We start from the raw sequence: 25,499 nt of genomic DNA, 5'->3' as shown, positions 1-25,499 counted from the left end.
AAAGAGAAACCGTTCTTCATCAGCCCTTTTCTCCTTCATAGGCACACGTAGGACTGACAGGTGAAAGTTGCAGTGAGGCAGATTTTAACTAAATAGAAGGGGGAGCTTATTCACACAACTGTCCGCTGATGGGATGGAACTATCTTGCAAAATCATTTCTTCACTAGAAATGACTAAGCAGAAATTGGTTCCCTACCTATCTAGGTATGTTAGAATATGTATGTGTGTGTGTGTGTGTGTGTGTGTGTGTGTGTGTGTGTGTGTGTGTGTATAATTGCAGGAATATATATACATATATATGTATATATATTCTTGCAACTGGTTTGAATGTTGAACAAATTGGTTATCTCAGTCCCAGGACCCTATCCCTAATAGTCCTTTTGTTCAAGCAAACACATAATCCAATTGATATTACTAGTGCTATAGGTTTAAAACACACATGAAATTTGAGTTGGGGATCCCTGGACTAGATGACTTCTAAGTTTTCTTGAAACTGATAAGTGCTTATCATCTGTTCCAAGACTCCTGCAGTGTCTCATTTTGGCCTGGAGGTGATCCTGAGTGTTTGAAGACTATGCTAGCGGTGTATAAACTATGCCAGATCATACCAAGATGGAAAGGGTTTAGATGTGGACCTTCAGGAAAGTATACAGCTGGTATCTCAGGACCACATGAGCCAAGTAGGGAGAGGTTCGAATCGTTGTCATGAATTTTTTTTTCCCCAGCCATTGCTACTCACAAAGAAAATCTATTGAAGCATGGATGGGATTTAAATATTAGGATCAGTCACACTAAAGAAGTAATAAAACCTCTCAGTATTGATCTGTTGTTCAGTCATTTCAGTTGTGTCCTACTCTTCGTGACCCCATTTGGGGTTTTCTTGGCAGAGATTCAGAAATGGTGTGCCATTTTCTTCTCTAACTCATTTTACAGATGAAGAAACTGAGGTAAACAGGGTGAAGTGACTTGCCCAGGGTCTCACAGCTAGTAAGTGTCTGAGGCCACATTTAAACTCAGGTGTTCCTGCCTTCAGGCCTGGTGCTCTGTCTGCTGCACCACCTAGCTGCCCTCTTAGTACTGATAGTGCTTATACTTGAGCTTTGATGCCATAGCAATTTGACATAGTTTTTGATAGGGTTTAAATCGCTAGGTAAGTCATCATGCCCTGTTCCCCATTAGCATTCCCCCACAGTCCTATTGGTTAGCCCGGTGTTAGGGGATGAGGGCGGCCTCCTTGCTTGCCCCTGTCCTCCGCCCCAAGAGGCCCTGTGGCAGCGAGATAGTATTTCATAGGCTTGGTGGGTGTTGGCAGCAGAGTCAGGTCGATCTAGGATGGGAAAAGGGTTCTCATGGAATCGATAGGGCCTGAAGGCTGGCAATCTGGATCAGAAGAAAGGCTGTGCGAATGACAGGGGACCAAAATTGTACGGCTGAGGAGGCCCAGAGAGAACAAACTAGCTCCTGGCTTAAAGAAAAGAGGGGTGATACTTTGTCCTACTCAGGAAGGAAAAGGAAAACATGTTGGCACTTTTCAGTGCGCCCTCTCATGGGCTGAAAGTGTCACTACAGCCTTTCCTGCAGGAAGAGTGCCAAGTAACCTTGTTTAATGTCAGAGCTGTAAGGGATCTGTGAAATAATCTGGTGCTGTCTCTTCCTGTGGAACTGAGCTCCAGGACACTGTGTCCTAGGAACCGAGGTAGATCCTGGGCTAGCCACTGGCTGCCTAGTGGTTATCTTTTTCAAGTCCCAATTCAGGGTCATGTTTAAACATTTATTATTTCTTATTCTTTTTGTTTGTTTGGCTAGACAGTGGGGTTAAGGGACTTACCCAGGGTCACACAGCTAGTAAGTGTCAAGTATCTGAGGCCAGATTTGAGCTCAAGTCCTCCTGACTCCAGGGCCAGTGCTCTATCCCCTGTGCCACTTACCTAAACATTTATTATTTCAAAACATGATACTTAAAAACTAAGCCAGTCTTTCTCAAAACACTGAACATTAAGTCATTATTTCCTTTATGCCACCTAATAGCAGAGATGAGTAAGGATTTCTAGAGTTAAATGGGTTTTTCCCCCCCAGGTATTTAAAACCAGGTAGATTTGACTAGAGTAATATGATGTCTCTTTATCACATTGAATTTTTTCAGAGGTTTCTAGCAAACCCACAAAGATGCAAGTGAATCCCCACACAACACTTCCAACCTTGTATTTAAAAGCAAGCAATGGAAAGGATGTGCTTTAGAAGAGAGAACACAGAAAAAAGTCAGAAGAGCATAGTTTTCTAACAGGGCCCAATGGTTTTTGTTTGTTTTGTTTTTTTTCCAAGTGGCGTGAATTAGAAAAGAAAATGGGAATGAGCAAAATAATGTTTGCAGATCAAATTGATCTAGAAGGAGGAAAGTGTCTCTAATCTCTAACAGTGCTCATTTGTCCTTAGAGTGAGAACAAATGCTCAGTTCTACTTCTGCTCTCTCTGTATGGGAACCCCGATTCCCAGCAGTTTGAAATCATAAAGTAAATGTCACCAGGATAGTAGGTTGAATTTTAGGCAGGTTGGACAAGGGGCTGTCTGATTAGAGTGTTGTTAAATATAATTAGGAGGCATTGAAATCTAGTACCTTAGGCTGCAATGGGGATGCCTTACAAAGACCCCCTGTCTTCTTCGTGCTTCACTTTTCTCTATTCCAGTTCTGAAGCAGAATATAGAATCAGTGTATTAAGCCCAGGTCACATAGCTGCTATGTAGAACTGAAACACACAGAAGCTAGTTGTGTTTCTCAAGCTCACTTCACTTTTCTGGGCCTCAGGTTCTTCATTTATAAGATGCATTTTTAGTTTTTGTTGATGAGAGTCAATTTTAGCTTTGATTCTGGTGCCAAAGGCAGTAGGGCTATGCTCTTTCTACTATTGTATCATTCAGCTTTGCAGTGAGAGGACTGGGAGTTGCTTGGATTAAGCACCCTGAAAGGTGATCCAAAGAACATTTGTCATTTCTACAGTCTAATTCTTTTTTTTTTCCAGAAAAGAAATGTATGTGGACAGTAGTCATAACTGGGAAATGAACTAGCTTCTAAAAAAAGGAGAAAGAAAAATCATAAGATCTTAGAGTGTTAGAGCTAAAAGGTCCCTTCCAACATTCTCTCTGTTCTCATCCCCACATTTTACAGTAGAGGACACTAAGGCTCAGAGAAGTTCAGATCAATGTGCCTGGTGCACAGCTGCAGAGAGCCAGAGCTGGGGCAGGAACCCAGTATTGATTAACATTAAGTATTGAGTACCACTCAGTGCTCTTTGAGAAACAGAATAAGAGATAGAAAAGAATAAAAAATGAAAGAGCACGTACATAAGCATATTAAATTCTGCCTATTGTCCCAGGATCATTTCTCCTGACTGCTCCAGACAAATGGATGGAAGGGAATATTGTAGTTGTTGCATTTATTGAATATCTGGAGCTCTACTTCTGAAATGTTTTTGAAAGGTTTTCCTGTAACTCACTACAGTGATTAAAAAAGTTAATCTGAGCACCACTAGAGGGCACGAAATAGTCACAAGGCCTTTAACCTTTACCTTTTTCTTTTTTTCTCTTTGAAGAATTGTTGAGAGAAAGGGAAGGTGAAAAAAAAAGGCCGGGCGGGGGGGGGGGGAGGGGGGGAAGGCAAGGCTGGAAAAAGGATACATACAGAAGTCTGGCTTTTCCTCTGCCTTTGGGAGCTTAAAAGTAAACATCTAGTGGAGAAGTTTTGAAAATGCTGTCACCAATTTCCTTGAATGTCTCACAGGCCTTCTTGGCTGGTATCAATCTGATCACCTCGGGCCGTGTTCACGGAGCTGGCCCCAGTAGAGCAGAACAAGGGGGCCAAGGAGCTGTGGCCAGCAGGCTTGTTGCTGTCTAGCCAGCATGTTGGCAACATTACATGCCAGTAATGTCAGTGGTTGTGTACTCAGACACACACACACACACACACACACACACACACACACACACACACACACACACACACACACGGTTTTAGTCTCCAATGATGCAGACAGATTCTGCCTTCATATTTACAGCCTGAGACAAAGTAGGAGGCTGCATTTTCTGATAGAAAGAGCTCTGAGTCAAATAAGAAGGGCTTTGTTCTAGTCCCACATGTGGCACTAACTGGCTGTGTGACCTTGGGGAGGTCACCTTCTCTGGCCTCATCTCCTCCATCTGGAACTTGGGATTAATCTCAGCCCCAGCTACCTGGGTTTGGGGGGAGGATAAGATGTTCCTCTTGGCTGTCATTATTTTTATTATTATTCACCTGCTCGCTGGTTGCCAAACAAAAGAGGCTTTTTATTTGTATTGTCCAAAATCCTTCACACTTTGAATCCAACTTTCTCAGACTTCTTACACACTGCTCCCCTTCATGCCCTCCGTATTACAGCCAGACTAGATAGCTTGATGCCCTTTGATCTTGGCCTGCCTTCGGGCCTGTGTGTATAGTGCTCCCTCTGGAATTATCTCCCCCAATCTGTGTGTGTTGCAATCCTTCCCTTCATTCAAGGCTCATTCTGAAATCTTCCCTGATCTGCCCCAGCTACCAGTGGTCTCTTCCTTGACCTTCTCTCTGTTTGAACCTTTCCTGTGTGCTTACCATATTACACGTCATAGCATCATGAATTTGTCCTTCCTCCTGCTAGATTGTAAGCTGCTTGAATCACTGTGTATTTATTTTATACACACTTATATGTGGTTACCTGTTAACACCTTGTTAGCTCCCCCTCCCTCTGCCCTAAGTGAAATGTTAGCTCCTTGAAGGCAGGGACTGTCTCAGTTTTATATTTGTATTGCCGGTGTTTAATATAATACCTGATGTATGTAGTAAATGCTTATTGATTGAATTGAATGGAAGAAATATAAATTGTTGTCTGTATACTGGCTCAGAGGACAATTGTGTTGTAGTGGGTGATTTGGCTTTAGGGCTCTGGGAAAGTTTAGTTTGATAATACATTGGATAGTCAAAGTCTATAGTGGGTCACATCTGAGCATTTTCATAAACTATGTTAATAACAAAACTAGAATATGATAAAAAAAAAATAGCAGCCCCTTCCTCTGCCCACCATGTTTCATCGGTCCATTTAGCATGCCAGGATTTTCAGCTTTCTAAACAGCCTAAGTTGCTTATAAGTTCATATCATTTTTATTGAGCATGAACAAAATTCAATATAGCCTAGCATTTGGTTAGATCCAGGCTCTCTCTAAAATGTCTAGACGGTTATTCGTGTCCCAGAGCATCTTTTTTTATAGCAACTGTTTGAGAAGGGATCCAGGCTTTAGAGTTTGGTAGTCATAATTCTACAGATATGTCTATACACAGAGTAAATTTGTGTCCTCCTTAACCTGTTGACAGCCCCATGACTAATGCCATCCTTGAGCTCCTGTTTTTGAAGGAAGTTACTTATGTCTGGGGAACTGGCCCATTCCAAGGTCTGTGCACAGGTCATAGGAGCTGAACAAGAGGCCTGTGAGCAAACGTAGTACCATGACAAGGGGGGTGTTCTCTCTCTTTGAGGGCAATAATAATCGGGCACATTGGGATTTGCCAGCCCGATTGTGTGTTCTGTGTACAAAATGCCTCCTGGAGAAAAATCTTCCGTCTGAATTTGTGCTTCAGGGAAGTATCCAATCTAGTTCACCAATGACCCCCGTGACTGGTGTCATTCTGGCCTCCTAAAGCCTGTAGGAATAAATTAATTCTGCCACATGGCCTACATCTCTGAAAGGTTGGACTGCACATGAATTTATCATAAAGTGCTGAGCAATTTAGAACTCATTCACTAGCATTTCACTGCTTACCACCTGAGGCTTAGGGACTCATCTGACTTTATTTACAGGTGTTTTTTTCAAGCAGAGACTATTATGGTAATGCTCCATTTTCCAAAGGACTAACTTCGGACAGTCAATATTACTCAATCAACAAATTTTTATTGAACCACTATGATGTAAAAGACCCTGTGAAGGGGGAAACAACAACAACAAATTTAATTTGTAGTTAATATTCACAAGGAGCTTATGCTCTAGTAGAGGGAGATAGCTCTTACATAAAAAGTTTACTAACAGTACAGCACATAAAGTACAACTTAATAAGGTGGTATAAGAATTGTTACAGGCAGGCAAGCAGGCAGGCAGTTAACTAGCATTATTAAACACCACAGCCAAGTACTGTGCTAAGTACTGGGGATACAAAGAAAGGCAAAAACCAGTCCCTGTTCTTAAGGATGTTACAGTCTAACAATGGAGACAACATGCAGACCACTGTATACAAATAAGATACATTCAGGATCATCTAGAGGTTTCAGAGGGATTGGAAAAGGCTTCTTACAGATGGCTTCTTTAGCCAAGACCTGAAGGAAGCCAGGGAAGCCGGTGATACAGATGAAGAGAGAAAGTGAGTGTTTCAACTCAGTGAGATTATCAGTGAAAATACCCAGAGTCAGAAGATGGAGTGTGTGAGGAATAGCAAGGAGGGCAGTGTTGCTGGATTATAGAGTATGTGGGAGGGCGTAAATTGTAAGAAGATTGGAAAGATAGGAAGGGATCAGATCATGAAGGGCTTCAAACAATAAACAGGAGATTTTGTATTTGATGCTGGAAGTGATAGGGAGGCACTGAATTTTATTGAATTGGGTAGGGGCCAGGGGGACATGGTCAGATTTGAACTTTAGGAAGTTAACTTCGGCAGCTGAGTGGAGGATAGACTAGAGTAGAGAGAAAATTGAGGCAGGCAAGATTTACCAGCAGGCTATTTCAGTGGTCCAGGTAAGAGGCAATGAAGACCTGCACCAGCATGGTAGCAGTGTCAGAAGAGAGAAATGGACCTATATAAGCAATATTAAAAAGTTAGAAAGGACAGGACTTGGTAATTGATTGGATATGGGAAATAACAGAGAGGGAAGAGTCACAGATGACATGTGGGTTGCAAACCTGAGTGACTGGGAAGATGGTGGTACCCTCTACTATATTAGGGAAATTAGGTAATGGTGAACATTTAGGGGAAAGGATAATGAGTTGAGTTTTGGACTTTTTGAGTTTGACATCTATGAGACATCAAGTTCAAGATGTCCAGTGGACAGTTGTCCAGGCTAGACTGGAGGTTGGGAAAAAAAGACTAGGACTTGACAAATAAACTGAAAATTATCAGCATAGAGATGAGAGTTGAATCTGTGGGAACTAATGAGATCACCAAATGAAATAGTTATAAAAGGAGAATTGATGAAGGCCCAAGACTGAGCACTGGGCAATGGTTAGTGGGAGTGACCTGGATGAAGATCCAGCAAAGGAGTCTAAGAAGGAATGGTTAGACAAGGAGGAGGAAAACAATGTTACAAAAACCCAGACAGAAGAGAATATCAAGGAGAAGAGGTTGATCACCAATATCAATGGCTGCAGAGAAGTGAAGGATAAGTTTTGAGAAAATGCCATTAGATTTGGCAATTATGAGATCATTGATAACTTTGGAGAGAGCAGTTTCAGTTGATTGATGAGATCAGCAGCCAGACTGCAGAGAGTTAAGAGGGGAATAAGGGGATAGGAAGTAGATATCAGTTATACACAGCCTTCTGAAAGAGTTTAGCTTGAAAAAACAGAGAGACAGAGACACGAGAGAAGAGACACACAGAGAGAACATATATAGGATGCTAGCTAGAAGGGATGGATAGATCAGATGAGGGTTTTTGAGGATGGGGAAAAGATGGACATATTTGTAGACATCAGGGAAGCAGCCAGTAGACAAAGAAAGATTGAAAACAAGTGAGAAAGGAAGAGTGATAGAGGGGGCAGTTTTGCTGGAGAAGATAGAATGGAATAAGGAAACTTGTGCATCTGCAAGGGTTTGCCTTGGCAAGAGAAAGGGCTACCTCTTCAAGTGAAACAGGAATGAAGGATGACAGAAGATATCTTAGTGATATGAAATGAGGAAGAGAGAAGGAGAGGAGCTCTTAGTGAATGTTCTCAGTTTTTTCAGTGAAATATAAGACAAAGTTCTCAGCTGAAAGGGGGTTGAGGTTGAGGAAACCATGGGAGGTTTGAAAAGGGATGAAAAGGCCTGGAAATGCTGCTGTGTTGAGTGGGTTAGTGAGTCAATTATGGAGGTGTAATTGGCACAGTAAAGGCCCGATTGAGATTAAGTAACATCCATTTTTAGCAGACCCAGTCAACACAGTTTTTCATGACTTTTTCCAGGTTTATTCTGAACCATCTGAATAGGCACTGAGGTAGTAGATGGTGGAGTCATCCAGAGCTGAGGCTTTGCAGGGCAAGATCTTCAGGATGAGAGGGCAAGGGACTTGAGAGAAGAAGACAATGTTGAGTTCAGCTGGTTCTCCAAGGTTTCAAGATGTCGAAGGGAGGAGAGTGTAGCCAGAGCGGGGGTGATGGCCTGGGGAAGAACTGAAGGGTAGAAGGATAAGGCTGGGTCGGGAGGGATGATGAGGATGGAAACCAGATTCAGGGTTTAGAAGAGGGAGGGATGCAATGACAAAATATCGTGATCAGATAAAGGAATTCATGAACGTGGAAGAGGTGTACAGTGGGTGATATATGACAGTATTAAGGGTATGACCATCTCTGTATGTAGGTGAAGTGCGGTTGAGGAGGTAATAGAAAACTAATAAGCTGAAGAACTAGGAGGTTGGGGTGTTTGCAAAGCATATCAAGATATAGGTTGAAGTCCCTTACTATGAAGGAAGGAATTAGAGAACAGAGAAAGACTACGAACCAGACCCTGAACTCACTGAGGAAAGGAGCAGAGGGTTCTGGAGGTCAGTGGACAACAGGCACCAGAATTTTGATTGTGCAATCAATGTGAATTGTGTGAATTTGAAAGGAACAGAGTTTACTTAGTGATGGTGTTAGAGGGAGAGACTGGAAGTGGCAATGGAGAGCAAGGAGTATTTCAGCTCTCCTCCCAAGGTCAGTGGGGGTAGGGAAGGAATGAGTGAAAGTGAAATCAGTGCTCGAAAGGCTGGAGAAAAGGAGGGCTCAGTAAGTGAAGGTAGTAGGAGTAGGAAAGGAAAAGGCAATTATGTAGTAAGTGAATAATACAGAAAAATAGTACTCTAGAAATTAATAGGATGGTGAGATCACTATATGCTACAGGTATCCTGGATAGGATTCATGGAAGAAGAGACATTTAGATTGAATCTTTAACAAGATGGTTCGTATTTAAGTAGGCTGAGAAAAGAAAGGAGCCTCAGTTATCCACAATACCAACTCTCAGTATTGTCTAGACAACTTCTGAGATTCCTTCCAGGTCTAATTCTTTGATTTTATGATCATGCAGAATATAGCTAAGAAGTCAAGCATGAGGTAAGATTTTCAGGGAAAATGGTAGTCACCAACGCTATAACCATTACTCAATGTGAGGGGATGCCCAAGAGCCATACTGACTCACAACTGTGGATCAAATTAAAGTTTCAGTTTAACAAGCTTGGTTATTTCTCAGCTGGTACATATTGGAAGGGAGAGAAATGGTTTTACGAGAGTGACTTACAGCCCTGGGGTCTTACCTGGTTCTGAATTTCTCTTGTCTTCTGCTGTAATAAAGTGTGCTCCAGAGACTCTCAGGATTATCCCCAACATTAAATAGTCCCCAAATCCAGTGATTTTATACTTCTTGTGTTTACTTTTTGTACCTGTTCTTCCTCTTCCTACTCTCTAGGACGAAGTGTGTAATACCTTTAAGAAAGATTTTCATCAAAATAATTAATATAAAAAAGTTTTAGTACTTCAAAGCTTCAGTTATCTTGGCAGTTGATTTATACAGAAGAACATGTTTCTAATGACGATTCTCTTAATTTGTCTAGACAAATGAAATAATAGCATAGCCCAAATAAAGGTATCCTGGTCAAGATCTTTTTGTGCTGGTACCATTAAAACTTTACAACCAAATTGTTACAAAACTCTAATTTGATGCTGTAACCAGCACATTGGTTTCTCCCTCCTGTTTTACAAAGCTTAGCTCCATATCCTGACTCCTTATGGAGTGTCATGGCCTAAGACCACTCTAGCCATTCTGTCCAATTCGTCATTCTTCTGTGCTCTACTTGCCATGCCCTTTGATCACCTAAAGTTTCCTTTTCCCGTACCACCACCAACCTATGCTTCTGATCACATTGAATTTCTGCCCCATGGGGCTCCTGCAGGTAGCCGAGAAAACTTGAGCAACTGCATTTTGTCTATAGCTCCTCCATCTTGCCCCGAGCCTGTTTTTATTGCAACTCCCATTCTGTCTGCAACCTTCCTTTCTGCTAAAACAGCAAGGATAGTCCTATCTGTTAGGGCAGGGTTACAAGAGATCACTACTCTGAAGAAGAGCTTTGTCTCTTGCTAGGCCCCAGCAACAAGCTCCGTCCAATAAAGGGATACCACATCCTCTGCCCTGTTCCTACACTGAAAGCCCCCAGCCACAGGCTCTGTCTAGTCCCAAAGGCCCCCATACCCAACTCACCTCCTGCCTAAATTGAAACCTGAGTCTCTGTCCCTGTGGGTGGGACTCCCTTGCTGGCAAACTCAGTAAACCTTTCTTGGTTCTTAAATTTCCGGTTTGGTTTTGGTTCAGGTTCGGGTTCTGGTTTGTTCTAGTACCGACAGTTTTACCCAGCTCTCCCAACTGTGCTGGCTTCCACTCAAGGCATCCTTCCTCCATTTCTCCTCCCTTCTCCTGCCTCTTCCAAATTCTTGTTAACCACTCAACCTCTTTCCAAGAAAGGCCTCCCCACTTATAACACAATAACTGTAAAACATTACCTCTTTTAACAGTGTTCCAACTAGTTATGTTTTTGTGGAGCTGATTAATGAATTTAGGCTGGATATGCTTGTTTGGGATCTATTGATTCTTTTTGTATTGTATAACTTTAAGCTGCAGTTACATAAGTTGCCACTGGTGACACCTAGGATCTCTCTGTTCCTCTTCCAGGGTCACTATGACCAGAGCAAAACAAAAGTGCTCCACTTGAGTATGAACCCGACCAGCCTTGCTAAGGAACGCCTCAAGATGGAGCAGCAGCAGCTGCAGGAGGAGTGCCAGCAACTCCAGGAGCTGGTCCGGGTCCTAGAAGGAGGGGGCTCCATTACCAACAAATCGGAAGTGGCTGGATGCCTGCAGCCTTCACAGGAGATTTCAGGTATATCCCTCAGTAGCATCTCTCTGCTGATGCTATGGCACCAAAACCATTTGGCCTTTGATCTAAGAGAGGAGTGGGGAAGGAGAAGGTGACAAGATCCCAAGGATGCTGGCTCAGGAGTATTATCGCTAGCAGCCTTGAAAGGGCTGGGGTCCAAGGTGAAGAAGACTGTAATGAAACCTGATTGTAAATGGACTTTTTCCTAAATCGTAACGGAACACATACTGGCCTAGAGGGAGTTGTGATTGACCATGTAGTGTTAACAACAGTCTGAAAAAGGTGATGTTTTCCTTATGGGGTTGAGCAACCAGGTTTAGACATCAAGGTCCAGCAGATAAGGAATAACTCAGGCAATCAGTGGAGAAACAAGTGCCTGAAATCTTTTCAGTCCCCCTTAAAACAAATTAATATCATTTATCAGTTTATATGTGCCCCATTAATCATGACTAAATCCAATGCTCCATGAAAATAGAGTACATATTTCATTTGACCAAGAACATTTTACAGAATCTAGGAGAGTGCCTTGCAGTTGAATATGTTGATGATTCAGTAACAAGAGAGGGAAAGAAAGAGTTACCTTTTTAATACAGTAACGGAGAGGTCAATGCCTCTTATGCACACTCTTCAATTCTGTAAATCAAGGCAACAGTCTCTGGAACGTGTGACTTGTCACCTCACACGCAGAGAGGTGGCCAGCTAGAGTTGATTCACACACCCCCAAACCCGGGAGATTTTTACAATTGCAGGTTCTGCCCTGAGAACATCCACTCTGCAGCTGCAGAGAAAAACAAATCAATCAACAGGAAGGAAGGAAAGGGCTCCGGGAATCAAACTGTCCCTATGCCAACATGCACAGCCAACGCCTTTGGTGGAGGGCACTTTGGGACACTACTTGCTCCTGGTTCTGGCATTGCCTCTGACTGACCCCCAGCTGTAGCCTGGGGGTGCCCAAGAAGAGGCCCTCCTGATCAGAGAGAAGAGCTCCAAAGAAACATCAATGGTGTTCGTAAATGAGAAGAAAGATTTTTCTTCAGAGCTTTTGGTGGCATTTTCTTTCTAGTCATTTCCTTTCCTTGCTCTGCCCTATCTTCCCCATTGTAAGAGGAGACATATGGAAGACAAGAAGGTTTCTTTGGAGAATTGTAGGTGTGATTCTCCTCCTCTCCCCTCCCCCCGCCACAATAATGCTTTTTGCTTGTGTGGAACATTATGCTTTACAAAGTAATTTCACATCTGTTTAACTCATTTAATCCTCACAACGTATATGTGAATTTGGTGGTGAATGCTAGAGATGAATAGAGTCGAAAGAACTGGAAGAGACTTTAGAGATCATCTCATTCTAGTCCAAGCTTCCTCTTAATGTAGGGATCCCCTGTGCAGTGTTCATGATAGCCTCAACTTGGACATGTAAAGCAACTGAAGGCTCATGTCTTTTGTGAGACAGCCTGTGGTATTACCAGCTTTAATTGTTAAAAAGTTCTTCCGTATGGTAAGCTGAATTCTTCCTCCTTTTAGTTTTTTGTTAGTTAAATTTTTAATTAGCAAGTATTTTTTTTTCTCCCTTCCACCCATCCCATTTTATTAGAAAAAAGGAAAAGAACAGGGAGACCCTTTTAACAGATACTCATTCAAGCAAAGAAAGTTTTCACCTTGGCCATGTCCAACAAATGTGCATCTCATTCTTCATTTTGAGTCTATCACTACTCTGTCAAGACATGGGTGATATGTTTCATCCTTTTTCCTTGGGGGAAGGGAAAGAAAAAGAATATGCATTTCTATAGCACCTACTATATGCTAAGCACTTTACAATTATTATCTCATTTGACTCTCAATACAACCCTGGGATGTAGGTGTTATTATTACCCTCATTTTACAGTTGAGGAAACTGAGGCAAACAGCAGTTAAGGAATAGCTAGTAACCCAGTTTGATTAGAACATGGTTTATGAAAGGTGGTAGTAAGAAATAACACTGGAAAGTAGTTGGAATCTAGACTGTAGAGGGTAAAGGTTGTTATTGTTGTTTACTTGTTTCAGTCGTGTCTCACTCTTCATGACCCTTTTTGGGGTTTTCTTGGCAAAGATACTGGGGTGGTTTGCCATTTCTTCTCCAGCTCATTTTACAGATGAGGAAACTGAGGCAGACAGGGTGAAGTGACTTGCTCAGGTTCACACAGCTACTCAGTGTCTGAGGCCAGATTTGAACTCAGAAAGAAGGGAGACTTCATGACTCTAGAAGAGATTACATCAGTAACAAAAACAATAAAACTCATATGATTGCATCAATAGATGCAGAAGAAACTTTTGACAAATTACAACATTGATTTCTAAGTACAGTACCTGACACATAGTAAAAACTTGTTAATTGGTTGATTTTTTTTAATAGTAACAAACATAGTAATAAATGGATGATTCTTTATTAGTATAGCAAATAATATATATTGAAAACCATGGCTAACATTTTCTATAATGAATAAATGTGAGATGCTTTTATGACAAGATCAGGGTAAAGCATGAATGCCAATGATCATCACTACTGTTTGGTTCTAGAGGTGCTTTTCATAATAATGAAATAAGAAAAAGAAATAGAGTAAGGATGTGCTAAAAAAAACAAAATTATTACTTTTTACAGATGAATAATGGTTTATTTAGAGAACCCTAGAGAGTCAAGTAAAATTAATTGAAACAGTACCTTCAGTAAGGTAGCTGAATATGATATAAACCCAAAAAACCATCATTAGCCTTTCTATGTATTACTAACAAAACCTAGCAGGAAGAGTTAGGAAAAAAAACCCAACATTGAAATTAACTACAGAATATATAAAATATTTGGGAGTCCAACTGCCAAGACACATCCAAAAGATAATATGAAAATAACCATAAAACACTCTTTACTGAAATACAGATAAACCTAAGTAATTGGAGAGATATTCATTGCTTATGGTTGGGCTGTGCCAGTATAATAAAAATGACAATATTGTTTAAGTTAATTAATGAATTCAGTGCTATACCAATAAATTACCGAAAGCTTGCTTTACTGAACAAAAAAAAAATGATGATAAAATTCATCTAGAATCAATGATAGGTCAAGACTCTAAAGTGAAATAATGGAGGAAAAAAAGTGGGAAGAAAGGTGGCCCCATTAAGTGCCATATGCTGGTAATTCCCAACTGCTGGGGAGGCTGAAGCTTAATTGCCTTAAGCTTGAGCAACAATGTGCTAAGCCAATTGGTTGTCTATACTAAGTCCAGTACAGTATGGTGAGCCCCTAAAAGCAGATGGCCGCCAGGCTGTGTAAGGACGTTTTTGATCAAAAATAGTGTTAGTTAAAGCTCCCATGCCAACCAGCAGTGATCTGGGGCCCATGAGTAGTCATTATACCGCTAGCCTGGATGAAATGGGAAGATCTTGTGTCAAAAAAGGAGGAGGAGGAGGAGGAGGAAGAGAGCCAGCTTAGCAGAACAAGATTTCAAAATATACTATAAAGCAATAATTATTAAAACTATTTGGTACTGGTTAAAAAATATAAAAGCTGATCACTGGAACAGATTAGGTTCAAAAGACCCACAAGCAAATAAAGCATAGTGCTTGATGAGCCTCGGGCTTCCAGTTACTGAAAACAGGACTCATTCTTGAACAAAAAACTTGGAACCATTCTGACAGAAATTAGACTTAGGCCAACACTCACACCAATACAAGGCCTACATGTAAAAGAACATGCCACAAATTAATTCCTGGAGCAAAGAAGGAGATGCCTTTTGCAACCGTCAAGAACGTGTTCTTGATCAAACATGAGATAGAGAAGACTGACAAAAAATAAAATGGATAGTTTTTATTGCGAAAAGTTGAAAAGTCTGCACAAATAAAATCAATGTAGCTTAAATATAAAGGAAGCAATTAATGGGGGGAGGGGGAAGGAATCCATGTAGCACATTCCTCTGTTCAACAAGAGTTCTGATAGCTAAGATAGATAGGGAACTGATACAAATACCTCAGGAGGATAGCCATTCTCCAAAAGCTAAATGATCAGAAGAGATGAACAAGATGTTTTCAAAAGAAGAAAAGCAAACTATCAACAATAATATGAAAAAGTTCCAAATCACTAATAATAAGAGAAATATGAACTTTTAAAGCTCTGAGATTCCCAAAGAAAATGGCTTTGAAAGCTTTTATGAAAATAAGCACAGTCCTGCACTGTTGGTAGAGCTGGAAAGCAATTTGGTACCATCCACAAAAAGTCCATATGTTGTGCATACTCTTTGCCCCATCAATACCACTGCCAAGCTTGCGCTTCAAAAAGATCAGCAAAGGAGGGAGAAGATCCACATGTACAAATTTATTGTTTATTGTAGCCAAGAATTGCAGACACAGTGGGTTCCCGTCGGTCGGGGAAAGGCTCAAGAAATTATGGTATGTGAATGTAAGGGAGTATTCGTGTGCCATAAGAAATGACGGAAGGAACAGATTCAATGAAACTTGGAAGAATTTGTACAAACGGATTCAGAGTGAAGTGTGGAGAGCCAAGAGAGCAATGTATACGGTGACTACAGCAGTGTAAAGAAAAACAGCTTTGAAAGATATCAGAACTGTCATCAATGCCATGACAAATTTACCGGAAAGCTGATGACTAATCATGCCTCCTACTCTCTGATGGTGATGAACTATAGGCACAGAACGAGGCTTTCACATTCAGCCATGGCCAATGTGCAGATTGTTTTTCATGATTATGTTCATTACAGTGTAGGGCTTTTGCTTTTCTTTAGGGGGTAGTGATAATGACACTAAAAAAAGGAAAGAACAGGCATGAATCTTTTTTTTTTTTAAGTAAAAAGAAGATGGCTGGCGGGAGTTGAAAAGGGAACAGACTATCAGAGCAATGTTGAAATTACAAAATACCGTGTTTAATTTAAGCTATTAAAAAAGCAAACTGTACATAATGGGGAAAAAAGAATTTACATGGTAAGCTCATAATAAAAATGAACATTTATTGTTTTTAGAGATACTGTTATAACTGTAATCCAAATGTTAAGTGGTGGTTATGTGAGCAGAGTTAAGAGGATAGCTGTGAGAGATGGTGTTGAACTGGCATTTATCTTTCTTGTCCTCTTTTCCTAAGTCCCACCCATTCTTGAAGTTCTGGTTCAAGTGTCACTTTCTCCTTGAAGCCTTCTCTGATTAGCCAATACATTATTGAAAGTGTTTCATATACTTGGCAGTTGAAAAACCTGTATAGGTGGTAACAGGTAGGGGTGGGGTAGGATGAGATTGTTTTTATCCTAGAGAAGAAGCGTTGTGGGGGGCATCATTTCTGACTTCAAACATATGGAAAGCTGCCACGTAGAAGAAAGAACAGATACATTCTTTGTGGCTCCAGAAGGCAACCCAGTGAGTAGAAGTTAGTGAGAGGAAGCTTTTGGTTCAATGTAGAAAGAGCAATTAGAGCTACCCAGAAGTAAAATTAGGTTGTCTTGTGAGGTAAGGAATTCCTCCTCACTGAAAATATTTGCAGCCGTGTCTGCATAGCCTCATGTTACTTATGTTGTGAATGGGATTCGTGCGTGAAGGAGAAGACTGGCCGAAATAATTTTTGAGGTCCCTTCTGGGCTATCTGCTATAAATTATCTTTTCATATGTATGCGTGTTTCCTTCTCCTTCTAAATTGACCATAACCTCCTTGAGGTCAGAATGGTAATAACAATAATAATAGCTGACATTTATTTAAAACTTCTAAATTCACAAAATCCCCTCTGAGATAGATACTGAGATTATACCCATCACCCAGATGAACAAACAATGGTTCCAAGCACAGAAATGATTTGTGCAGGATCACGTAGCTTCCAAGCAGCAGAGCTGCGACTCACAACCAGATCCCTAACTTTCCATCCCAGTGCTTAGTCCTCTGTCTTATACTTTATAACCACCAGAGTGCCCAGCAGATTGCCTTGCACATAGATGTTTAATAAGTATGTTGATTAATTGATCTACCTCTCCTGACCAACTCTAGTTAAAAAGGAGTCTCTCAAGAAACAAGTAGATGGTGACTGTGATAGGGTCAACATTAAATCAAGGAGCAGATAGTTTCCCCTCTGGCACATCTAATGCATGAACTTGCATGGCTCTAGCCTCACAGGGACACCCGAGCAAAGCTACGGAGTATGGGAGGCCTTTAGCCCCAAAATTGTTCCTCTATTGCAGCTGCCTAATGTGAGCTTCAGTCATCCCATGGTGGGTTCTGAGGATAATAATTACACCAAGCAGGAAAGACTTTAAGGACAATGATGTTGATGGTGCTGATAATAATGTGTTGGCCATTACAGAAGGCTTTTGTCAATCCAGCCTCCAGCACGTTCCCTCTGACCATGACTCTGACTACTGGGGAGGTAATAAGGAAATTATTATTGTGGACACTAAAGCTCATTAAGTGTGACTCTATTAAAAATCAAGGTTAAGCTGGACTTTAAATCTCTCTGAGCAGAACCACCGGCGGCTACAGTGTGTGCTGGCAAGTTGCCATGGAGTTCAGTGGTCCTTTTCCTTCATTTATGTGATAATCATCTCTATTAAAAGCTGTAACGCGGCTCCATCAAAGGAAGCATTCTGGCAGCCTGCTCAGTGACCAGGTTGCCCCCTCTTCTGTAGTCTGAAGATGGCAGATGGACAGCATGGTATTGATGGGACAGACTATTGCTGGGCCTGTTATTAGAAAGAACCAGATCTTTATGACTTACTTTTTCCTCTTCTCATGACAACTCAGGTCTGGATTCTGTCACTGAGGCTCATAGAGCAAGGTCAGGCAGCTACCCCTGGGAGCATGTTAAATCTTTTTGTCCATGCATCTTGCAGGGAGAGGAGAACAGACGAGAGCAAGCCAAAGGAGGCTTGTATTAAAACACCAAGTGCCCTCTCTAGCCATCCTGTTCCTTTCCCCCTGTGCTCTCTTTTTTTTTTTTTTGCTTTCTTTCACAACCTCTACTTAATTATTTCCCCCTCTTGTATTTGCAACTGAAGTTTTTGGTTCTCCCTTTTCTTAAACCTCCTACCGTTTTCCTCTCTCCTTTCCTGGCACATGCCCCTCCCTGTTTTTTTCCAGTGTTCAGTTTTCTTCTCTCTGGGGGATTTGCTGCAGTAGCATTTAATCTGAATGATGGTTTTTGTTTGTTTGTTTCTGACTGGAGGAGGAGGAGAGGGGCTGGATGGCCTGACCTCTTCATGTGGAGTCACTATCAATCTGTCTCTCTGCTTCCTAGTGGATGGCAAGAGCTCTTTCTCCTTATTCCTGGGAAGTCGGGCCAGAAGAAATACAGATCCTTTCTCTGGAGTAGTAATGTCCAGAGGCCAGTTAATGGGGTTCGTCATGAGAACAGAGCCCTGGCCGCATCCAGTGCCACCTGTTAGCGGAAGCAGAATAACTGGCGTTTCCAGGTTGCCCTGCTCTACACACAGCTTGAGAGTTAAGTTCTCTTGGCATCTTCAGCTCTTCCAATCTCAGCTTCTTCACCTGTGAAATGAAGTTTTGGGGCTATTATTACTTCTCAGGGTCTTTCTCATCCTCAGTCCCATGATCTTTTAATCTTAATTATCATCAACTTTCTCTAACCCTTCATGGATCACAGAACATGAAGTTTGGCCTTCTTTAGAGAAGGAGTATTGATGGGATCAGAGGAGGAATGCCTTCAGTGACCTTAGAGAACTAAGAGTCAGAGAGATAATAGAAAGATCAATCAGAATGTGGAGTCACGAGACCCAGGATGTATTCCATATCAATCCATTTTTAGAACTTGAACATGTTACAATACTTTGTTCCTTATTTTTCCATCAGAAAGACATCACCTTCCTGTGTAACAGAGTGATCCTTCATAAATCATAGGAAGGAAAAATAGATGGTTGGTCGTGGGCTACGTGGAAGAGGACACTCCAGCCTCCATCGAAACACCCATCATCGCCCAAGATAAAAAGCACCTCTGCTTTGCTGAGGGATTTCCCGAGAGAGAGTGGCTATTTTTGTTCAGGCTGTGGGAATGGGGATCAGAACTGCCTTCCCTGCCCCAGTCCCAAGACCTCTCTCACCAATGGCGAAAGAAGTCTTTCTTCCCTACCTACAGCATCCTTTTCAGCCAGCCTGCTGAGAGGTCTGCCAATTGGACAGACCATCTTGCCAAATGTGATGAGAGATGGCAGGTCAGTTTCAGACTGTCTCTATTCTCAAAGTCTCATTGCACAGCCAGTTAATTTACAGGGGAGCTTGGGAGGGGCAGGTAAGGGTGGAGCTTTCCCTTGTTGCCTGGCCTTCTTATAATTGTACTCTGAAGGTTAATCAGGAAATCAATTGTTTAGTAATGTTTCTTTTCCCTTTTAAAAAAAAATTAAGTCAACAGCTCTGCACAAAGGAAAATTCTTTTGGCTTGTGAAAATCTGAATTCTCTGTTCCCTCCCCCTCCGTGGATTGTTGAACTGAGCCAAGCTGCTTCTGAGCAGGTTCCTCCCCACAGCCACCCTGCTGTGGTTGGGCTGAGCAATGGAGATTGTTAATTGGCATTTAATTAGGCAATTCATTAATATTAAAGTAATCTAATCTTGTCAGAGTGGCAAGGTGGAGGTGATCAAGTTTGTCACACTGTCTGGCTCGGTACCATCACGGGTTATCCCCAGGGGTGTGTCTCAGATGGGAAAGGAAGGTGAAGTTTGCTTCTCTGGTTTAACCTTTTCTGGGCCTTAGCCCTTTGTGCACCAAGGATAAACACTCTCCATTGAATTGAAAGATACATACCTGGATGTTGAGGGTCAGTGCCCTCTTAAGTCCTGTCTACTTGAGCTGGATCTTGGAAGCAGTGCCCAGAGGATCCAGTTGTGTAGCACCTGAGTGCTACCTTGGACTCTGGCCCTGGATCCTGCTGGTCCTGCTCCCTGGGCCCCTTCGGCTGTCCGGAAGAAGTAGGTAGGCAGTAGGTGCTCCCACTGTCCTTCCTCTTCTCCCACTGAGCCATGATTTAAGCTGCCTGTTCAAACAGTTTACATCACAGAGTAGCCTTTGATTAGAAATGATGTGCCATAAGGCCTCTAGTTGTACACAATTGAAAATGCTCTTTCATTCATCAACAGGAAGGAGAAGAAAGGCTTGTGCTGAAGTCTCCAATTTGGGCAGACAGAAATTCTTTGACACTTAAAAAAAAAAACAACCCAGCATGCCATTTGCAATGGAACACTTTGTCAGGGGGAAAGCCTCAGATCTCAGCTCCATGTGTTGTCATTGCATTGTTCCTTCTGAAAATCAAAGCTTGGATCTTTGTGAGCAGCTAAGCCCCAAGAATCCATTTACTTTCTATAGAGTTACATATGGTCTATAATCTGTATCACTCATAGTGGCTGAGGATCCATTTGCTGGAGGATAGCTGAGATGTCAGCAGCATGTTAGAATGACATAGATCAGCGGTGCCTTGCCCACGTAATTGGGAGGTGGAAAGAATCCACAGCATTGCTGTGTCCCAATAAGAGTGAAGGTGGTAGCCTCAGAAAGGGAGCATCTTTCATATTTTGTGGGAGCGGGTGGTCATGAGGACTTGTGATTTCTTCTGTGTAAGGTCTTCCCAGGGTGGAGACTAGCCATAGCGTCAGAAGGAGACAGCTTGGTTCACTGGTCTCTGAATGAAGACAGCAGCTCACAGATGTGTACTGTCTGGACATTTCTTTCCTCCTTCACTTCCTTTCGAATCTGGACAGTTCCTTCCTTGCATATAATGCTGCCCTCTGAGGTAATGGAAGACAGTAAAAGTCAATGAACTCATTGTGTACTTTCTTTAAGGTTCTGGTAGAAGACTTGACTGAGGGTCAGGCAAAAAAGAGAGATGTGGGTTATCTGTGGATTTCCCTTATCCGTGCTAACCTTTCATTGACACAGGATGACTCAAAGAAGCACACAGACTAGAACTTGTAGTGAAGACGAAAAAAATGGATCCATCACCACAAGGATGAGGCGCTGGGGCTTAACCAGGTCCATTTTCTAGGTTTCCTATCTGCTTTCAGGAGCCACATCTGCCTTTTAGGAGTTGATATAAAAACTGGCACTCTCTGAAGTTACTGTCCTTGTCTCTCCTCTGTGTCTGTTCTCCTATGGACTTCTCTGTGTGTGTGTTGTGCTCCTCTCCTCACCCCCAAGGTAAGCACATTGGAGGCAGGCAAAGTTTCATATTTGTCTAAAGCCAGCGCTTAGGACCTAGCAAAGGACTTATAAATGCTTGTTAAAAGAATGAATGAATGATCCCTGACCAGCCATGAGTAATGTGTATTCATGACATTTTACTTTTTAAAAAATCATCTGTGCTATTCTGAGCAGGGACTAGTAGAGTTCAATAAAACATTACCATGCCTACCGATGGAGAGCCTGGCCAAATATTCCAAAGCACAGGCTTGGGGACTTGATAAGTTCGTGTTTAAAGAGGAACCACACATTGATGACATTGTACAATGTGACTCCTATGCAGATCTGACACAGACTGGGTCTACAGGATGACAGGTGGCCTGTCCGAGGCCCAGGCTGACACACTGAAGCACGAGGCCTTTCACCTGCATTAATGCAGGGCTGAAATTGTTCTCTTTGAATTGTCTTACTTGGACACAGTGTCCTACTGTCCAGCAAGCTTCCAGCGAGCTTTCAGCAGCCAAAAAGTGCTGTATGTCAGTGATAATACCTCACTGTTCTGAACATTTACATTCAAGGAAGATTTCATTTCTGCTGAAAACTCCACTGATTTCTCAGAGTAGGGAAGTGGTGATGATGCTTGCACAAGTAGCCCCTGCTCTTCTGATCCAGTTATTCCTGGAAATCCCAAGGCAGGTCATTGTAAAATGCATTGTCCATGAAGGGTCCTACTTATCTTTTTAGTCATGTTCAGTATTAATATGAAATGAGTAGAAACCATTGAATGATGATGATTATTATGACTTGCACTTTTACATTTCTGACTGCTTCTCTCATAACAACCCTATGAAGTAAGTAATGTGATTATTAGACCCATTTCATAGATGAAGCAACTGAGGGTCACAAAAGTAAAATGGCTTGACTAACGCCACACATCATCATCATCATCATCATCATCATCATCGCTAATATTTATGTAACATTTATAACACACATATATGTAGTAGAGGATGTTATATGAAATTGCAGGTATGTTTTACAACTTGTTTTTTAAGTATGCAGTACGTTCAACTTGTAGTTTCCCAAGCTATCCTGCTTCTCTGTCCTTCTTTATGGATTTCCTTCTATTGTCTTGTCTGAATTTTTTAAAAAGATGACTAAATGGCCATCTTTCCTTTCTCTCTCCCTCCTTATTTTCTTCCTTCCTTTCTCTTTTTCTTCACTTTTTTCTTTCTTTTCCTTCCTTTTTTCCTTTCTCCCTTTCTTTTTCTTTCTCTCCCTTCCTTTCCTTCCCTGTCTCCAATTACTCTCCCAACACCCTTTCCCCATCCCTTTTGGAGAGAAAGGAAAAGGAAAATCTATACCCTGCAACAAGTAAGTATTATCAAGAAAATAAAAATTCCACATTGGTCACGTCCAAAAATTATCACATAGGGCTTTGAGATTTACAAAGGACTTTCCTTACACCCCAATAAAATATGTAATGAGGCAGCTAGGTGGTACAGGGGATAAGAGTGGTGAACCTGGAATCAGGAAGACCTGAGTTCAAATGGGGCTTAGACACTTACTAGCTGTATGACCCTGGGCAAGTTACTTAACCTCTATTTTCCTCAGTTTCCTCAACTGTAAAATGGAGAAAATAGCTGCATCTGTCTCTCAGGCTTGTTGCAGGGATAAAATGGAGTAATATTTGTAAAGCACTTAGCACAAAGCTTGGTATGTAGTAGGTGCTATATAAATGCTTATTCCCTTCCCTAATGCAATTATTGTTACCCCCATTTTATGTTTGAGGGAACAGAGGCTCAGTCAAGTTAAATGACTTGCCCAAAGTCATGCACTTTGTGTATTTATCAGCCAGTTCACGATGGAACAAGATTCAAGTCTAGGTTTCCTGTGTCCAAGTAGATCGTTCTCTCTGATATATCATCTGCCTTAAAATCTCATGATTGAGAGAGAGACCCATGAGATCATCTAGCCCAGGGGTGGGGAACCTGCGACCTCGAAGCCACATGTGGCCCTCTAGGTCCTAAAGTGCGGCCCTTTGACTGAATCCAAGCTTCACATACAAATCCCCTTAATAAAAGGATTTGTTCTGTAAAACTCGGACTCGGTCAAAAGACTACACTGAAGGACCTAGAAGGCCACACAAGTGGACTCAAGGCCTCAGTTTCTCTACCCTGGTCCAGTCTAATCCCTTTGCTCAGTGCCTGATTACCCTATGTGATATCCCCTTCAGTGGTCATCTGGACTTTGCTTTAACTCCCCTCTTGACATGGAACTTACCAACTCAAAAGGTACTTTTAAGGTACCTGTACTTTAAAATAGCACAAACTTTTAAGAAAGTCTTTGTCATATTGAACCAAAATCTTTCTCCTGGTAGTTTTCCCCTACTGCTGCTTTGGAGCTTCACAGAAGAATTTGTTTTTCCATGTGGTCACTGTTTATCTATTTGGAGATGACTGTCATGACCCCTTACCCTAAGCCTTCTCTTTCCCTAGGTCAAACATCCCCAGTTCCTTCAGCTGATCCACAAATTACTTGATTTTTGACCCATTAGGGTCCCTTTTGTCTGGAATCCTTCATATTTTTCGGTACTCTGGTCCTTTAAACATCTATAATTTTGTCATTGTGAGTACTCCTCCCTCAGATGCAGCTCAAAAGTTTAGACATTCATTAAGAACTGTCATGGGCTGAAATCGTCATCCCTGTAGCCATCCTGGTGATGAGGCTCTTCACATCAGACAGCATAGGCATGTACTTTTGAATCCTTTCTAGTTTGGCCAAGACCTGCCAGATCTTATGCACTACTGACGTTGCCTTTGAAAGCCCTTTCTCTACACCCTAATAAAATTTCGGAGGAGGAATTTGGTGAAGGCTTTTTTCAGTATCTCTCCTAAAAATTTCTACCCCGTTCTACTCTCTAAATTACAATGCTCATAGTGAGAGCAGCATTGGCTGCTTTTCTGAATTGTGGCTTCTTGTGAAAGTCAAAGATGGACCTGTGAAACTGAGCTGGATGATACCACTCTCTAGCCTGCAGCTCACATGACATTCCTCAGTTCTCTTTATAAAGGCTTTCTTATTCTTTTTCTTACCTAGACAGAGCTTTTAAAAATCCATTTTATGTCATAATTTTTCATCAGCTTCAAGTCATTCCAGGCTTAAATTTAATAACTGTGCCGTATTTTTGTATGTATTCTTCCCTTCTTACCTTCACTTTTATCTTTTGCACGTGTCTTTTGTCATATTAAGTATATCTGAGAGCATCCTTTGCAGCCGCATCAATCTCTCTATTTGCCTCTTCTTTTCTTCTTTATAAAGATAATTCTTACTTCTGTTGTCAAGATTTTATTTTTCAGTCTCCTATCCCTCTTGAGACTTATTTCTCTTTATGATCAGAGGATTATTTGACTTGGAGCTTGAAGGTACTTTAGAAATAATCTGGTCCAAACTCCCTCAACCCTTTTTTTTTAATTACAGATGAGGAAACTGAAACCTAGAGAAACGGTGACCTGCTCATAGTTATTTATTTAAATATCATGGCCGTCTGGATTATATTGCCAATTCTTTGATGGAAGAGATTCATTTTTGCATATCTATGTCTCCATTGTGTAGCATAGCACCTTAAACATAACAGTTGCTTAGTAAATGTTTATTGAATTTAACAAACAAATAATGATGAGTAATACAAGATAAATTTTTGCCAGGTGGCATGTGAATAGAGTGCCAAGCCTGGATTGAGGAGGATTCATCTTCCTGAGTTCAAATGTGCCTTCAGGCATTTAATAACTGTGTGACCCTGGGCAAGTCACTTAACGCTGTTTGCTTTAGTATCTCATCTGTAAAATCAGCTGGAGAAGGAAGTGGCAAACCACTTTAATTTCTCTGCCAAGAAAACCCCAAATGGTGTCACAGGGAGTCAGACACAGCAGAAAAATAACTCAATAACAAAGCAACAAAATTTCTGTGTACTTCTTAAAGTGCTTTATAATATGTTAAATCATCTAATTTTCACAATTGCCCTGTGAAATTGGTTGAACAGCTTTTTTGTTGTTGTTCAGTCATTTTCAATTGTCTATGACTCTCCTTGACCCCATTTGAGGTTTTCTTTGCAGATATACTGGAGTGGTTTCCCATTTCTTTCTCCAGCTCATTTTACAGATGAGAAAACTGAGACAAATAGGGTGAAGTGACTGCCCAGGGTCACAGAGTTAGTAAGT

General features: G+C 41.5%; 1 protein-coding gene across 4 annotated transcripts in view; it reads left to right on the top strand.

Annotated features, from left to right (window-relative positions):
- The window catches only part of MAD1L1 (mitotic arrest deficient 1 like 1), an 860,690-nt gene that overhangs the window by 576,175 nt on the left and 259,016 nt on the right, over nt 1-25,499 (top strand). For all 4 annotated transcript variants that reach the window (XM_020975224.2, XM_020975225.2, XM_020975228.2 and 1 more), the window contains one exon: nt 10,940-11,147. In XM_020975224.2, coding sequence (XP_020830883.1) covers nt 10,940-11,147 — 208 coding nt within the window. The remainder of the gene's footprint in view (nt 1-10,939; nt 11,148-25,499) is intronic.

Source organism: Phascolarctos cinereus, unplaced genomic scaffold, assembly GCF_003287225.1.
Source record: "Phascolarctos cinereus isolate Bilbo 61053 unplaced genomic scaffold, phaCin_HiC Scaffold_4;HRSCAF=312, whole genome shotgun sequence".
NCBI lineage: Eukaryota > Metazoa > Chordata > Mammalia > Diprotodontia > Phascolarctidae > Phascolarctos > Phascolarctos cinereus.
Note: the sequence above shows the minus strand (reverse complement) of the source record. Positions and strands in the feature narration are given on the sequence as shown.